The sequence below is a fragment of the Gobio gobio genome (genome assembly GCF_949357685.1).
Source record: "Gobio gobio genome assembly, chromosome: 13".
In the NCBI taxonomy this organism is placed as follows: Eukaryota; Metazoa; Chordata; class Actinopteri; order Cypriniformes; family Gobionidae; genus Gobio; species Gobio gobio.
This window is the reverse complement of record NC_137106.1, coordinates 27891849-27909347: the sequence shown is the minus strand read 5'-3', so window position 1 is coordinate 27909347 and position 17499 is coordinate 27891849. Positions and strand designations below refer to the sequence as shown.

At 38.3% G+C, this 17499-nt stretch overlaps 1 protein-coding gene across 1 annotated transcript in view; it reads left to right on the top strand.

Moving 5' to 3' along the window:
• Positions 1 to 6262, top strand: part of pla2g4f.1 (phospholipase A2, group IVF, tandem duplicate 1) — a 37530-nt gene extending 31268 nt beyond the window's left edge. Inside the window, exons 34-43 of the mRNA XM_079832755.1 lie at positions 44 to 182; positions 448 to 584; positions 699 to 921; positions 1026 to 1143; positions 1608 to 1745; positions 1857 to 1964; positions 4012 to 4191; positions 4301 to 4470; positions 4558 to 4744; positions 5170 to 6262. Coding sequence (XP_079688881.1) covers positions 44 to 182; positions 448 to 584; positions 699 to 921; positions 1026 to 1143; positions 1608 to 1745; positions 1857 to 1964; positions 4012 to 4191; positions 4301 to 4470; positions 4558 to 4744; positions 5170 to 5405 — 1636 coding nt within the window. The 3' untranslated portion in view covers positions 5406 to 6262. The remainder of the gene's footprint in view (positions 1 to 43; positions 183 to 447; positions 585 to 698; positions 922 to 1025; positions 1144 to 1607; positions 1746 to 1856; positions 1965 to 4011; positions 4192 to 4300; positions 4471 to 4557; positions 4745 to 5169) is intronic.
• Positions 6263 to 17499: the final 11237 nt, after the last annotated feature.

Genomic DNA, 17499 nt, shown 5'->3' with positions numbered 1-17499 from the left:
ATAATCATGTGTGTGTGTGTGTGTGTGTGTGTGTGTTCTGCAGCTCTGATGAAAAGTTGGATGTGCGTCTGGATTTTGATATTCCAGTGGAAGAAAATAACTTTCTGGTGAAGAGACGAAAAGTCGTGTCACAAGCTCTACAGAAAGCTCTGAATCTCAGCTCTGCACCCGAGCCCAGCAAGGCAAGAAAACAAACGCAAATATGAGGAGCCTATAAACACATTCAACTCACACTTCCTGGCATATACCTGACATCATTTTTTATTTAATTTATATATTAATTGTTATAATTCTGATGAATTATATACGATTTAATAAACTAAATTACCTGTTTTTTAAGTTATTTATTTATTTACATTTTAATAGTTTAGTTTATATGGTATTTCTTATTCAGGCAGAAAATGCTTGTTTGATTAGTATATTTATAAGACTGATGTGACTCCTCAGGTCCCATTGGTGGCTGTGGTGTGTTCTGGGGGCGGGAGCAGAGCAATGATTGGCACATTGGGAGCCCTAAGAGCCCTGCAAAAACTCCAACTTCTTGATGCGGTCAGCTACATCACAGGGGTTTCTGGCTCCACTTGGTGTGTATAAAGAGCACTACAGGCTCCGGTTTGACCTGTTCAACTCTAAATAAGTGGTTCTGGTTCTCATCAGGTTTTGTTTCAAAACTCAAACTTTCTCTCGTTGTCTCACAGGACTATGGCTTCTCTTTATGGTGACCCTAACTGGTCAAACAATGACCTAGACGGGGTTATTGAGTCTATAAAGAAGGAGGTCTCTAAAAGTGTGTTCAGCGTATTTTCTCCTGAGCAGCTACATCACTACAAAGAGAAGATGGAAGAGAGCACAAAAGAAGGACATCTCGTATCTCTCATCGACATGTGGGGTCTGGCTATAGAGTATCTCGTCCAAGGGAAGGTACATAAAACCCTTGATTGCACAGATGTGAAATTCATTTTAAGAATAAAAATGACATAATTTTCTCTGTCAGAAACTACTTAATAAATTCTTCTCTTCCTCAGAAAAAAATGGGTACGCTATCTGACCAGCAGATGGCACTATCAAAGGGCCAGAACCCTCTACCCATCTACACAGCCCTCAACATGAAGAATGGCAAGACAGGAAGCGTCATAGAGACTGGTACGTGCTACTTTCAGTCCTACAAGATAATGGTCAATAAGTTAATTATGTTTCATCCTTTACAGAACAATTCTTTGTATTGATACACTGTAAAAAGTGGTCAGTTGACTTAACTTAAAATGAAGTAATAAACTTATTTTAATTAAGTAGGTAAGACACAGAACCATTGGGTGAAGCGTCATGTAGGCTAGGCTATCGAATTAGTTTCATAAATGTCAATATCCATGGATCACTGGATCTTTGGTAAGTTGTAAGGAACTATCGAGTCCAAAAGTATGTCATTCCACAATTTTCATTCCATTTTTTCAATTACACATTAAGTTTATTTAATAATTGAATTTTAAGGCAATGGGTTTCCTCCCTTTTTTTTTTTAAATTAAGCCAACTGATCACTTTTTACAGTGTAGCAACTAAAGTGCTTACTGTAAATATGTTGTCCAAGCTTCTCTTTGCTCTCTTCTTAGAATGGTGTGAGTTCACCCCATATGAGGTTGGATTTACCAAGTATGGTGCCTTTATACCTGCACAAAACTTTGGGAGTGAATATTACCTCGGCCACATGGTCAAGAAACTCCCTGAAATTGGGATATACTCTCTTTTGGGTAAATATTATGTAAATACTCCAAAAGTTAATGAATGGTAAACTATTTTAAGTTAAAGATAGTAAATTATTTGTATTCAAAATGTTATTGTGTGATGTGCTGTGTTTGCAGGGATATGGAGCAGTGTTTTCTCTCTGAGTCTGACTCAACTTTGGAGTGTTGTGACTGGAGTGGTCCCATCTTGGGCCAGCAAGATTGGGGATGAAGTGAACCACACAGGTAAGAAGAAGGCAATATCCATGAGAATACCGGATCAAATATTCCCAGCGTATCTTTTCAAAAGTTTGGTTGACTTTTAGCTTTATTAATGAGTACCCCAGTGAAAAAGAAGTGCGCTTAATTGTATTAAATATATGCACTTTTAGTGTACTTCAGATCTTAAGAGTATATTAAAAAAACTACTTGCAGATAATATCACTAAATAAAAGGCCACTTAAGTGTACTTGTCATGAGTTGTAGCATGTGTGGTATAATCCACAAGGAAAGACGTGTGACACAGGCAAATAGATCCAGGAAGTCTTTAATGAACACAAAGAAACACAGAAAACATACAACACTTCCACAAAAGTGTTAATTACACCGAACAAAGAGCAGTCAGAACTCAGGTGCTGTGTCCCAATTCGCATACTATCTGTACTAAATAGTATTATAATAGTAAATAGTAAAAAAAGAATTAGTATGTCCAAAATCGTAGTATGTTGAAATGAGTATTCCAAAGATTCCCGGATGGTCTACTATTTCCGGTCAGAATTCGAAGTGCAGATCAACGCACACTCTAACGGCTGATATTGCCCACAACCCATTGCGAGAACTACAAACGCGGATAAAAAGTGTTAAAAAAAACTACAAACATGACGGTTACGCGAGTCTGATGGCTAAGTAGAGAGGATTAGATAAAGGGGCTTGAGAGAGCAATTATCAGTATTTAACCTGACGAAAAGATATTTATTCAATGTTAGCCACATTATATTTCACCTGCAGCAGCATTGTGAACTTTTGTAATGATACGTTTGGCCATTAACTTTGCAAATACATAAGAGGAGTCTCTGCATTAAAGACCCACAAATGGCAGACCAACGTGCTACTATATTTCTCTCCGATACGGTAGGAAATTAAATTGAATGTGTAGGATTTTAACTGTGACGATGATTGACAGGGCAGTTTAGACGGTGACGGGACTCACATAACTAAGCAACAGAGTCCGTTAAAGATGACGAAGTAGTATGTCCCAAAGCTTGCATACTTTTCTGCTACACACTCAAAAGTATGTATTTTTTCTTCACAAAAAGAGTACATACTTTTAGGACGTAGTATAAGTAGGCGATTTGGGACGCAACAAGGGCTTGAATACACAGGGATGGTAATGAACAAAACAAGAACCAGATGCTTAACTCAATGGAAACAAACAAGGAGCAAGACCTCAACAGGAACAAGGAAAACAAAACAAAAAAGAATATGACCATTACAGTACTTAAAGAGAGTATACTTTTATTACTTAATTTCTGTACACACTTAAAGCTGCAGTCCGTAACTTTTATTGGAATACAAAGTATAACAATAATAATAATTTGCACGGTTTGATGTGATATGGGCTGTTGGTAGCGTGATTTAATGAAATGCCTTTTTTCTCAGTCGGTCAGAACAAAAGTGGCAGACATGTTACTTACTTGTTCAGATGACATTTTCCGGTGAAACGTATTATTTTGGTCATGCTTCCGAGACGAAGAATCTGTGATTCCGAAGTATAGTATCCACACCGGTGCGGTGACAGCCTACACATTTTACACCTCAAAACGTTAGATTAATCCACGTTGAGGACCCATGACGATGCACAACCCTCGTAAAAATAATCATTCTAAAACTAACTGCAGGAAAACTGCACATTGTAATAATGTCAATATAAATGTTTTGTTATAGCTTTTGTAGCTAGGGTTGTACTTTTAAATTCTTTTAAATTGTTTATGTTTATATTATTTTTAATTAGAGTGGAAATCAATTTATTAAATAATGTTACCCCTAAATAAGGGGCAAATTAGTGACAAAGCTTTACCCTGCCCCAGTGACAAGTTATACCCTTAAATATACAAATAACTACAATAAAGTGCAGTCTGGCAATATGTCATAACCCCCCCCAGAAAACTACACAGACTGAGTATACATAAACAGCTGTGATTTATAATGTTGATGCAAAATGTTCAGTTTTATGTTAACATTTGTTTTATCTACATGCAAACAATGAATAAATGCAATTCTCTCTTATCTGTAGACACAGACAACAAACCAACAACGTCAGACACGCTTCAGGTCACCCCAATGACTGACTTGGCAAAAAAGCTGAGCAACTTTTTGACCAGCCGTCCCGTTATTAGCCAAGCGTTCAACTTCCTGAGAGGCTTCAGCCTGCACCGGAACTACTATGAAGGCTGTGACTTCACAGCACGAAAGGGTCAGAACATCATTTATGTTGTTAAGTTTAGCCTACTTTGTATCATTACCCTTTTGAATAAGTTTAATCAAACTGGGAATGGCCTAATTATAAAGTAGACTTTCTGCAGACACACACCCAGACGCCTTCCCGAACTCTCTGACACCAGCAGATGCCACGCTTGGCTTGGTGGACTCTGCTTTTGTCCTCAAGTCAGGATTCCCTCCTGTGTTACGGAGTAACAGACATGCGGACATCATTCTGTCCCTGAACTACGCTTGGGACCCAGACCACTTCAAGGTGAGAAGTCCTGAAATATTCAACCGATTACAGGGAGAAGGTTCATGAGGAAAATGTGATTTTGATGTTTATGTGTGTGTCCAATAGGCCATTAAGCAAATTCAGGAGTACTGTGCCGATCGGAAGATTCCATTTCCGAAGATCGATTTCAAAAAGTTGGAGTCTGAGCCAATTAGGGAAGTTTATGTGTTTGAAGATAAAGAGAATCCAGAGGTTCCCATAGTGCTTCACTTTCCCATGATCAATGTCTCATTCAAACAGTTCAAAGCTCCTGGTGAGTATGGCCATCTTTAACTTTTACTATTACCATAATGTTTACTATTAACACAAGTTTGAATTATTAGAGGGATAGTTGACCCAAAAATGAAAATTCTCTCATCATTTACTCACCAAAAGTAGCTATTTTGAAGTTGTTTTTCCCCATGCAATGATAGTTAATGGAATCCAAAACAACTTTGGACCCCATTGACTTTCACTGAATGAATAAAAACACTGAGGTATTTTCAAATATCTTCAGTGTTCCTCGAAGGAAAGAAAGTCATACACGTTTAGAACAGTAGGAGGGTGCATAAAAGATGGCAAACGATAGTTCTTTTAAAAATCTTAGATCGAGATTCTGCTTTAGCATGAAGATACTCAGTAGATTACGAAGTGTATTCATATCAACTAAAAGCAATTGTGTGTGTGTTTGTGTGGTAGGAGTGAAGAGAGAGGGTAAAGAGGAGATGAAAGAAGGAGATATTAAAATTGACTTTAGTACGTTCTGTCAATTCGCCACTCACAACCTTACCTACCAGCCTGAAGATTTCCAGAAGCTGGCCAACCTCACCACCTACAACATTACAAACAACAAAGACGTCATTTTTAACATGCTGAACAAGGTGCTTAAGAGAAACACGGAGAGAATTCCTGTCACTAAGTCATCCAAATTTTGAGTTGATTTTGAGGCCGGAAGTTAAGGCTGACAGCAGGAGCAATTAGCGAGTGATTTCTGTATATTTAACTCTAAAAGGATTCATTTAATGGGATAGTTCACCCAAAAATATAATTCCTCATGCCCATGTTGTTCCAAAAGTATGTGGTTTTCTTTTTTTCTGTAGATCAGAGGGTGTTAATGCAATAATATATTCTTTACAATGAAAGTGAAGGGTGACCTGGGGCTGTCAAGCTGGGAACTCTTATGTTATGGAATGTTTTATGATGGGAAAAAGCAGGTGTAAAGCAGATTTGCCCTGTTACACAAGCTCTTGAAATAATCCCCCCCCCCCAAAAAAAAATATCAGCAGTGCTGGGTAGTAACTGATTACATGTTATCTGGATTACGTAATCAGATTTTAAATTAAAATTAAGTACTTGTAATTAGATTATATTACATTACATTTTAAAATACTCATAATCAGAGTTACTTTTCTATTGATTACATGTTATTCTCATGATGGCAGTAAATTATTCATAATTCATTGATTATACTTTATGTTTATAACTTGATATGCTCTTTCCTATAAAAGCCTACTGCTTACCGGTGTATATATGTTCAGAAGGTCTTCCAGGTTTGTGGAATTGCACACACAGACCAGCCACTAGTCATGTGACTTTCACTGAAAACTGAGACCCACACAGAACTTGATCACTGGCTTTACAGAAATAATTTCACTTTTAAAGGAGTCATGAACTGCATTGTTTTATTGTTTTATAATGTTTCTTGTGGTGCACTTATAATATTAGTATGATTTTGTCATGAAAATTGTCATTGATAATTTAGAAATAAAAGGCATTTTCCTACCCTGATTTTAGCCCTTTGATTTGAATGCTTTGTTTGAAGGGGCGTGTCTGCTGTGAGACGTCAGTGTAAATGCCCACTGCATATGAAATAGCTAAGTAGTACATGTGGAACTCAAAAACTTTTAGCATGTTTTTACTATTACAGCTCTCAAGGTGAAACGTGTTATAGCATTATATTTAGATCTAGCATTATATTTAGATTGCAGCAATAAAGGTTGCAGCGATGAGCATTGTAGCCAATCACAGTAATGTTGAGTGCATGAATGCAGCGATCTTGTCATTGCAACTGGATTTCGGCACACTAACAAATGCTTTCATTATAACTAACAGTGCAAACACAATGTAAATTAGAGATTTGTAGATTATTACGGGAATTTTGGCGCAAGTCCAGAACTCGGTCACTGATAAACTCTCGCTGTTTGATTGACAGCTCCAGCGATTGCAGAGATCACTCTTTGATCGCTTTCTATATATAATTTATATATTATAAATAACAGATTATTTTCATCCTACTAAGAGAAACAATGTGAAGTTGACCGTTTAGTCACTTGGTTTACTGACACATAGACAAAGAACATCTGAACAGATCAAGCGTTAGAATTAACTCAGAAATAACACGCTGTCGCATTACTGTCGAGTCCATATCGTAAAAGTCCGTTTGCAAAGCCTGCGCCGAAATTGCGACTGATTTACCAAAGAATCCACATTGAAATACAAATAAATAATGCTCAACTGAGACATTCACATTATTATCATTTGTAGTTCATCCTGTATTGCTCTTCTCTCCTCGTCATCTCACTAACACACCAGTGGGCGGAGCCAAATTTTCGATGAGGTGTTCTTTCACGATCACTGTAAAGAATTATCGTGATTTTAACGGTAAAAGACTGTAAAAATGCTACGGTGAAAATCAGTTAATTGGTGAACAGAAAGTTTCCGTACTATACAGTGAATACCTGTAATAGATCTAACCTTGCACAAGAACTACAACTGACTTCAGCCACAGCCTTAGATGAAATCAACTGAAGATAAAAGAATATATTAAATCTCTCAAGATCTCAGCAGAGGAGGATTAAACAACTCCACAAACAGCATTACCAGCTTCACACACTAACCAGACTGACTTTATTACTGTCATTTATGTTTTAATGAAAATAATAGTTTCATTTGAGTGTGTTCATTTCAGTGTTTGCTTTAGTTGGGCTCTTGACCCTTTTCTTTTTAGCTTAATTTTTTTCTATCTGCTTTAACTGTGTGTTTATTAAGCACATTTGTTATGGCAAGAAAAGCCAAGAGAAAATGTGATCAGGTGATGTTGGTTGTTTATTGCTGATGATATAATCATCATGTAGTGGCCTAAATCGCTGATCTCATTCAGAGTCTAATGCTCTCGTTATAGAGGTATTGTGTTATAATTGAATAGAAGCCATTTGATTCTACAGCATGAGATCCAGAACGATTGTGGTAGGCTATTCCAAGGATATGCAAGATTTAAAAAAATACAATTAGTGTACAACAGGTTTTCATCTACATAATTACTTAGACACACACAGACATTAAGAATCAGTGAAGCAGCCTAACCCTTGCGATGAGCTTTGGGTCATCATGTGATTCTCAACACCACTGTGTTTGGTGGTTATCAGTATGTATTAGTATTGTTCTCCTATAAAAGGTGCTTGCAATGAGCTTTGATTCATCATGTGATTCTCAACACCACTATGTTTGGTGGTTGTCAGTATATACCAAAGGTACATAACAGATATTAGTATTTCCATAGGTTGGTACTGTAAATTTAACTTAAATCTGTAAAACCTAAAATGTTACTTCTGTATTTTTTACGGTAAATTTCTGGCAACCAAAGCTGTCAGTTTTTTAACGTAAATTTAACAGATATTTTTTACAGTGTATCTATAAATAGGCACATTCCACAATGAGTCGTTATGGGCTACTCTTTTTGGACTAACATCAAAGTTTTCAGTTCTGAAACTTGCAAGATAATCATATAGTATGATGAGTCATCATTGATGACCTCTTACTATATGTCAAAAGCTCAAGGAAAATTAATTTTCTCAGTTCATGACCCCTTTAAGAAGAGTGTTCTTAACATTGCAACCCTGCATATCTAATAAGCTCCTGACAAACATCATTATTTGAATTATCACTCAGTCATTTAAGTCATTCAACCATGTATTACTGCACTTTGGAAGGCTTTTGTATTTCAAACACATTAAAATGTACAAATTCATATAATTTTATGTTATACAGGCTTTCAATGAACTTAAGGTCTGGACTCAGAGGTACCAATTCATGTGTGAAAATGATTCTTCATGCTCCCTCCCAACCATTCTTTTCCAAACATATTAATCACTGCATTAATGAAACAATCATTGACTCTTAAACATTTGCCTATTTTTAAATCCAAACAAAGATTAATTAAATTTTTTACTGTCCCCAAATTTTTGTGTAAGGTGTAAGGTTCATGATATTTTCGGTTACACTTTTGAACATGTCACAGGCCTGTCTGTCATTGATTAACTTGAGATATGCACTTTCTTCAATGTATATCAGTGTTGTGCTGTTGCAGTTTTTCTCGGGTTTAGCTTCTATTTTGTCTCTGACTTGTTTGCAAGGAATTATGGAATGAATTATGGTGTCTCTTGAGACACAGCCGTTGCCTGTCATGATTTGTTCAACAGGAGTGATATTGATGCACAATGTTCAAAAAACCCCGGGGCTAGTATGTGTGTGAATGTGTTACCAGACTAAAAATATATGTTTTATTAATAACCAAGAGGAAAAGCAGGTGCAAAGAAGCACCTGTTTGTGCAGATTTGATTGATTTGCCCTGGGTGACACAAGCTCTTGAAATTCCATTGAGACCCCCCAACAGACACACACACACTTTTATAAAAGTTATTTTTCCTCAGTTTAAAATGTAGACATTACATTGATCTATATTTAGATGAATATTAAAAATGCAATATTACATTTCACTTTTTACACTTAATTATTCACAAAGAGTTTTGGTTATTAAAGAGACCAAACTCACACATCAGCAGTTTAACCTAATTCTTCACATTGCCAAATGAAATATTGATACAGAAGCTGTTGAGTCATATGGTTTCCATTACACATATTCTGAGTTTAGTCATTATCTGACTCGGAACATGTTGCACCACTGTTATTTGGAAAAAAATATGCTAAAGAGAAACTAAATCTGACCTCAAAGTCAGACTGACGATGCAGGGTGTAAATATGACGCTTCATCATGATCATGATCCTGTTTTGCAACTAAGATGATTTTACCAATAAAGCTGAGCTATTTTTATATGAGAAAGAAGAAATCCACCACAGAAGTCTGGGAAATATTGTAACACAAATATTACAAGAGTGTTTTTGTATGTTTAATATTACACATTATAAACAAACACTGAAGCTGTAATCTAAATTAGTTATGTGACTGTAGTGAAATGTATTTTTAATTCTCAAAAGATGAAGTTAAAGAAAAACAAAAGTAGAAGTCAAAGAAGTTTGTTTCAACAAACAGTAGAGGACAAAATAAAAGACAATCTAAACAGAAGCCATGATATTTATTTTTGTGTATGTGTGTGAGAAAATGAAGATCAAAGAAGCTTTGAATGAACAGATCTGGAGTATCTCACACAGTTTGTTTCATGTTTAGATTAAAAGGAAATAGCAAGCTATTTTCCCCAACAGTAATTTGTGATGATGGAAAAACAAACAACCTTTCACTAGTTGATCGAAAAACATAAATTTGTCCAAATCAGAACCATGCAGCACTCAATGGATTTGAATTTAAGATGGATACCCCCGCTGGAGTTTTGTAGTGTTTGGAAACAGCAGTGGTGTTGTAATTCAGCTTCATGGCAAAACATATTTAATTAAATCAGTATTTTGCCTGGTTTTTGAATAACATTCATCCATTTTTAAAATTGCGCAAGACATTACAACTTGTTTTCAGAGAATATGGGCCCTTTCATACATCCGGCGCAATGCAACTCCAGGCGTAACGCAACTCCAGGCGCAACGCAAGTGTTTTTGGTAGTTTCAGCCTGACCATTTTCACGTCCAGAAAATTAAATAGTTTAAATAGCACATGCACTCGCATGTTTGCCCATAGGAGTGCTGGTCTGAAAACGAGATGTGTTCAGGTGCATTGTTGCTATTTTGAGGCAACTGAAAACATCTCGGGTTACGACTGTAGCTTTCGCTCTTCAGCAGGCGCTCTGTGTTACTGTTTGTCTTATTTGGTGTTGTCTGTCCAGGGCCGGCTCTAGCTCTTTGGTTGCCCTAGGCGAGATTGAGTTTTGTGCCCCCCCCCCCCCCTAATTGTTAAGCCCACCGGCAACTATAGTTGCCAGTGTATAGTTGTCATTTTCCTTCTGTAAGTATTTTTCTAGATATTATCCATGTTTTACATCTTAAAGCTACACTGTGTAACTTTTTTAGTCTATTCTTAGCTAAAAACACTTAGTTCTTTGAAAAATATATGTGCTCATTAATGTATATTTACTTCTTTCAAGTAATAAAGTATTCTCGTAAGTTTATAATATGCCATTGAAAATACATAAGGTAATGGGATCTAACGGTGGTCGCCATGTTGCCCCTCCATCTTGAAAGTACATTAGCCAAAGAGGGACATACCCGTAAATTCAAGCTTCGCCTTTTGCGTTTCACTCGATGGCACTGTACAAAATTCTCTGCCTCGCGCATGTGCGCGTCAACTTGTTCAGACTTGTCTGGTGCATGTGCAGAGAGTTCATCTCAGCAGCTCCAGAGTTATACAGAGTTTTCCTGGCTTGTTTATTCCTCAAAAGTCTGTTTTTCCTTGTGTGGTATTTCTGTGCGTTAATAACTCCGTAAGTAATAATAGTTATTGTCATTGTAACGTTAGATGTGTTTCAGAGTGTGTCATCGCGTAATTCAGTTGATGTCACCTCAGAAGTATTTTTGTGTCAACATACAATAGCGTAATGCTCACCTATTTGAATAATCATTCAGTTATTTTGTTATCAACAATGTTTATTCGTTTTTAGAAAATATTTGCTTGTAATGTATGTTGACGGAAATATGTATCAGGTCTGATCGGCATTTTAACAATTGTTATACAGAGCGCACTGCAGTGCTACCGTTAAAGCGCCGCACACACTTTTGTAACCGGACACCGCTTGTTAGCAGCGGCAGCTCCGCTCCTTTTAATGCAGCTGCCTTTAGCGCCTATATATGGTACAATAAGCTCTGGTTTACGGTTACATTATACAAATGTAACTTATAAGTATACTTATACAGTTCTTAACTGTGTATGTATATTTACCATCCTTATTTGTTCTCTCACAGAAACCACATTTATGTACATATCCACGCAAACCTGTTTATGCCTTGCAATTGGATGACTGAATAAACATTACTATCATCAAAGTTCACTCTGGATTAGCTGCAGTTCTTTCTAGCCGAATAATTAGGCCAGTTGAGTTCCAACCATCCCACTGCGCACAGAATATCCCACAGGCACCGTGTCGAATGTGGACAAGGTCGAACTGGAAGCCATATTAATCTTGGACTAATTCGGCCACCGTAGGAGTTGAAACGAAATCGGAATTGAGAAGAACAGAAACTAAAATTCACTGGATGGTCATATACCTTTTAACCGCTAGATGGGGGAAAATATCACACAGTGTAGCTTTAATGACACACAAGCAGACAACCAAATAAAGGATTTCAAGAAAAAAAAAAATATTAACTTCCTTCCTGTCACATGAGACTGCCAACTTCCTACCCCTACTTCCAGGGAGCACAGCGAAGGCAAACCCTCCCAAAGAAAGGTAATTTTCATGTTACTAATAAGTATTTTTTGTTGACATATATATATCAACATGATCATGAAGGTCTCTAGAATCATCCAAACAAAACACATCTTACAACAGATCTATAGTTTTTGTTAAACATAATAAATTTGATTATGAATAAAGATTGATCTGTTGAAAGCAGTTATTTTGAGTTAGATGCTAAATGTTCTCCTCTTATTCATATTTGACATTGAAGGGGTGCATACGACATATTTGCCCACCGGCAACTATAGTTGCCACAGATTCAAATACGAATTTTCAAGAAAAAATACAAAAACCTGGGGAAAATAAATGCAGAACATACCATTCAGAAAAAATTGGGCACAAATGGGTTAAGTATTTATAAAAACTATTTAAACAAAAATGCTCCTATTGTTACTCCAAGACTTAAAAAGCTAATTATGACTTAAATTATACACTCTAATAAATTGCACATACAAAAATGCTACAAAGAACGTTGGAGGATATTTAACAAATTATGACTCAAACTATGGATGAACAAACAAAAATGCTTTTATAGTCACTCCAACACTTAATCAAGAAAATTAAGACTTGAAGGATCAACTGCAATAAATTGTTCATACACAAATTCTAGAAAGAATGTTCAAGGATATTTACCAAATATTAACTCCAAAAACTGTGCAAAAACTCTCTTAAGCACCTGTAAAGACACTTAAGCAAATGATGACCCATAAACTGGATTAACTATACCCTCTACAAACAAAAGTGCTATTATGGATACACTGTACTTACCACTACAAAATTAAAATATATAAGTTCTTGTAGCTCTATCCCTATCTTAAATAATAAAAGATGAACAGTTGTTTCTGGCATTTCTATTCACCTTGAAAATTGACGCAGCATTAAAATTTGGCTCGTCTGGATTTCCTTATTGTCAGTGAAATGCGTAGAAATATGTAGATAACTAGCTAGCTAGTGATAGCTTAGTGACAGCAATAAAACGTCCAATGCCGTCCAATATTAGTTGATAATATCGATAATACGAAGTAAATTTATTTCGTTTGACACCTTTATGGCTGAGATGAGAAGACTTACCTCTATACTGGGCTTTCTTTTGATCGTCTGCCTTTCTCTTTTTCCGTCCCTGTGTACTCGAGGGTTTAGACCGCGTCATTTTTGAAGAACGCGCCAGTGCTGAGCACTTGCCTGACATAACGCCTGTGCTAGACAATATTCACTTTCAATTCAATCTAATAATCAGGTTAAGTAATTAAACTTGCGGCTGAGGGGGCGCCCAAGGATGATCATGTTTAATAAACAGTATGTTTTATTTCGCTTGTTTTAATTCTATGCTTAATGGGAAGTAAGTTTAAGGGCGCCACTAGAGGGCGCCTGGCTGCGCCCCCAACACATTTGTCGCCCTAGGCAACCGCCTAGCTCGCCTATAGCAAACGCCGGCCCTGTGTCTGTCAAGTAACAAAGTCTGTGATATGGCGAGTGAACAATTCAGGAGGTGTGTGCATCCCTGCCCGCGTAACATTTCGGGAACGGACACACATCAACATCAACTTCAATGTTCTCCCTCTCCGTGTGGAAGCCCGCACTTTGGCTTTCTCCCCCGGGGTGGAGAACAAGATGCTTGAGCTGTCTGATTCCGAGGATTTAGACGTGCTCAGCATCGAGGCAGTTGAAGTAGTAAATGAGAGCTCGCCACTTCATAATGCAAGGCTCGATCTCACGTTTGCAGAGGCAGCGCATAGATTACGGGTCTGCAATAAGATTGACACGCGATCGGTGTGCATGTGATACTATTTGGGTGTAAGGCATGCACAGTCAGCTCGCTTTCAGGTGTTTCAGCCTCGCGCCTGTTGATTTTCATCTCGAGGGATGAAAGCCAAATATATTGATCGAATCTCGCATTTGCCGAGGCAGCGTGTAGATTGCGAGACTGTATACATAAATATTAAAACCGTATCGTCTGGTGATTATGCCTGCATTTAATTCTGAGGAATTAAAATGAAATATTATCTGACTTTGATGGTTAGATATTTTAAATCAGCCTATCATCCAAACTGTGTTTCACTTGTCTGAATAATCATCTAAGATGGGGACATAACATGCATGGGGTGGAGCAATCGAGGTCGCCTCCTCTGAGAAGCTCTCTGGAAATCGATGTTGCGATCCCCCGTCCAGGACGCTCGGGCCATATCGATTTCCAGCGAACGCACACTGCTCCATCCGCCTCACAAACATCCGGGGGCGAATTGTTCCAATATCGGGATCTTCCGTTTGGTCCAGTTCTTTCCCCTCGCATGTTCACCAAGTGCATGGACTACATTAACGACTGGCTCATATTGGCTCAGTCACGAGAAATGGCATTTCGGCATCGAGATGTAGTCCTTGGCCACATTCAGTGCTTGGGGTTGAGACTCAACTCGAAAAAGAGCGTGTTGACGCCTTCTCAGAGGACCACGTTCCTGGGAGTTGTATGGGGACTACGATGCAAGCACAACTCTCTCCAGCCTGTATCGAGTCTCAAGAATGAAGAATGATGACAGCGGCATCCAATATAATACCTTTTGGCCTGCTGCACATGAGACCCCAAATCCGTTCCGTATGATCAGGGTAACGCACAGATGCCTTCGTTCCCTTTCCATATGGAAGAAATCTTGGTTTCTGTCCCAAGGCCCAGTGTTGGGAGCGTCATGTTGCCGGAAAACCGTTTCAACAGACGCTTCCCTCACTTGTTGGGGGGCAGTCATGGACAGCCGCTTTGTGGAGGTCTGTGGCAGACCCAGCATTCCTCCTGGCACATAAATTGCTTGGAAATGCTAGCAGTCTACAAAGCTCTGAGGAGCTTTTTCCCAGACCTCCGCAGCCACCATGTCCTAATACGGGCAGATAATATGTCAGTAGTCTCGTATTTGAATCATCAGGGGGGTCTGAGGTCGCGGACTGGCGCATAAGATCCTCCTGTGATCCCAGGGGAAACTGTCGTCTTTCAGAGCGACATACGTCCCTGGGGACCAGAATCAGGGAGCAGACGTCCTGTTGAGGCATTGAGACTTAACCCAGAGGTGGTGAAGGCCATATGCGAGAGGTTTGGCCCAGTGGGAGTGGATCTATTCGTGTCTCTAGAGACAACCCACTGTCCACTGTGGTTTTCTCTTATGCATCAAGCCCCACTGAGTCTTGGAGAGGGTCCGTTGAGAAGGGATCAGTCTACTTCTAGTAACCCCCTATTGGCCAGCCCGAGTATGGTTTTCAGACATCATGGCACTGCTAGTAGGCCTTACATGGCAGATCCCTCTGAGGAGGGACCTGCTGTCTCAGGCAGGGGGCACAATATTTCACCCCCGGCCAGAGGTGTGGAAGCTCTGGGTCTGGCCCCTGTGGGACCCGGTACTTAGAGGCTGGCCTATCGGCAGGTGTAGTTGAGACCATATTTAGCTCCAGGGCCTCTTCCATAAGGAAGTTGTACTGCCTAATGTGGAATGTGTTTTTCACTTGGTGTAGAGAGTGTGAGTTGGACCCAGTTAACTGCCCGGTGGCTTCAGTGCTGGAGTTCCTCCAAGATCGCTTCTCTGCACTTAAGGTGTACGTGGCTGCCATTACGGCTTTCCATGTTTTTTGCCTCTGGGGAAGCACCATTTGGTTGTACGTTTCCTCCGTGGTACTCTGAGGATGAGGCCTTTGGTACTTTTTTATTCATCTTCACTCAAGAATTGATGAATAAGAATAAACAACACAACTGTTTTCAACATTGATAATAATGGGAAATGTTTCTTGAGCACCAAATCCGAATATTAGAATTATTTTTGGAGGATCATGTGACACTAAAGACTGGAGTAATGAGGCTGAAAATTTAGCTTTGCATCACAGAAATAAATAAAACACAAAAATAATTTGTTTCACAATATTACATCTTTTACTTTTTAAAAATAAAATAAATGCAGCCTTAATGAACATAAGACTTCTTTCAACAGCATTAAAACTCAAACTTTATCACACACACACACACACACACACACACACACACACACACACACACACACACACACACACACACACACACACACACACACACACACACACACACACACTGGAACACGGGGTGAACATACTGATTAAGATAATCATTTTGTTGGACTTCCATGACAATAATGAACATCCGTTCATGACTTCATTCATGTTGCTGGATGGATGCATTATGGAAATGCATGCATGCATAATATTTAAAACAGCAGGGTTTGCGTGCTCTGATAGTATTAATCAAGCATTTCATTTAATATAGGACCAAAATAGCAATATTAACCCAAGACCCAGTTTTGTGGTTCCTTTTCAAAATTGTTTAGAATTACACTCAATAGGTCAATAAAGCTGATTTGAGCACAAAAAGTGCCTTTAAGATAGACTCTAAACATAATATAGGACAGTGTTGTGAAGTGATGAAATGCCATCTGACCCATGCATGGGGTCATTTTTTGTTCCACAGCCCATCTCTCTTCCACAGCTGTGGCATTTTGTGCAGATAGAAAGAGGTGATTTTGGTTTGAGATGAGCATTTGGCCTCTTGGCCCTCTGGTTTGATGGAAAACTGCAGCTGAGGGAAAGCAGGCACGATGACTGGAGTCTGTGGGGAAATGAACGTGATGTCTGATCCGAGGAAGGAACCACAAGAATGAAGAGAGAATGGAAAAGAAGATGAGACTAATGAGATGGCGGGTATGGGGTTAGATAAGAGAAATGAGGACAGAGGGATGGTAAACAAGTGTTTTTAAAAAGGCAGATGGGGAAGGGAATGAAAATGGATGGAGATCTCAAGAGAGGGAGGGATGAATGAGTATGTTTGGTGTCCTTATTCTCAACCTGGACCTCAGCATGAACTGACAGTCAAAGTCAGAGGGGTTATTGTTCTCTAGAACACAGACATCTCCAACTCCTCTTCCATGACCTTAAAACTCCTCAACGCTCACTGCATCTGGAAAATGTAATGTTCTTTCATATATTCCCCAAATATGGACATTTAATGCTTATCAGAAAATGCTGTGGAGTCTGTCATCTTACAGATGGGATGCATCCTGGAATAGACTGTCGAAAAAAAACTATAAATCCAAAACATAAAAAGCGACAATTAGCTGTGTTAAAGATGATAGATGGTTTTAGATTGCACTGTATTTAACTGATCCTGTCTCCATAATAATTTAATGTCCCCCTATACTAAAAACACAAAAAACTAAATGCACATGTAAAAGCATGTGCCAAATCTTTTTGCTCTTGCTTTTTCCTCTGCATCACAGTAAAGAATTATATGATCAATAAGTTATGACAACATATGTTTTTACATTGCTTTAACTTATCAAAATAAGTCAAGCTATTTTTTTTACTTTTTTTAGAAGTTATATAAGATTCAACTCCT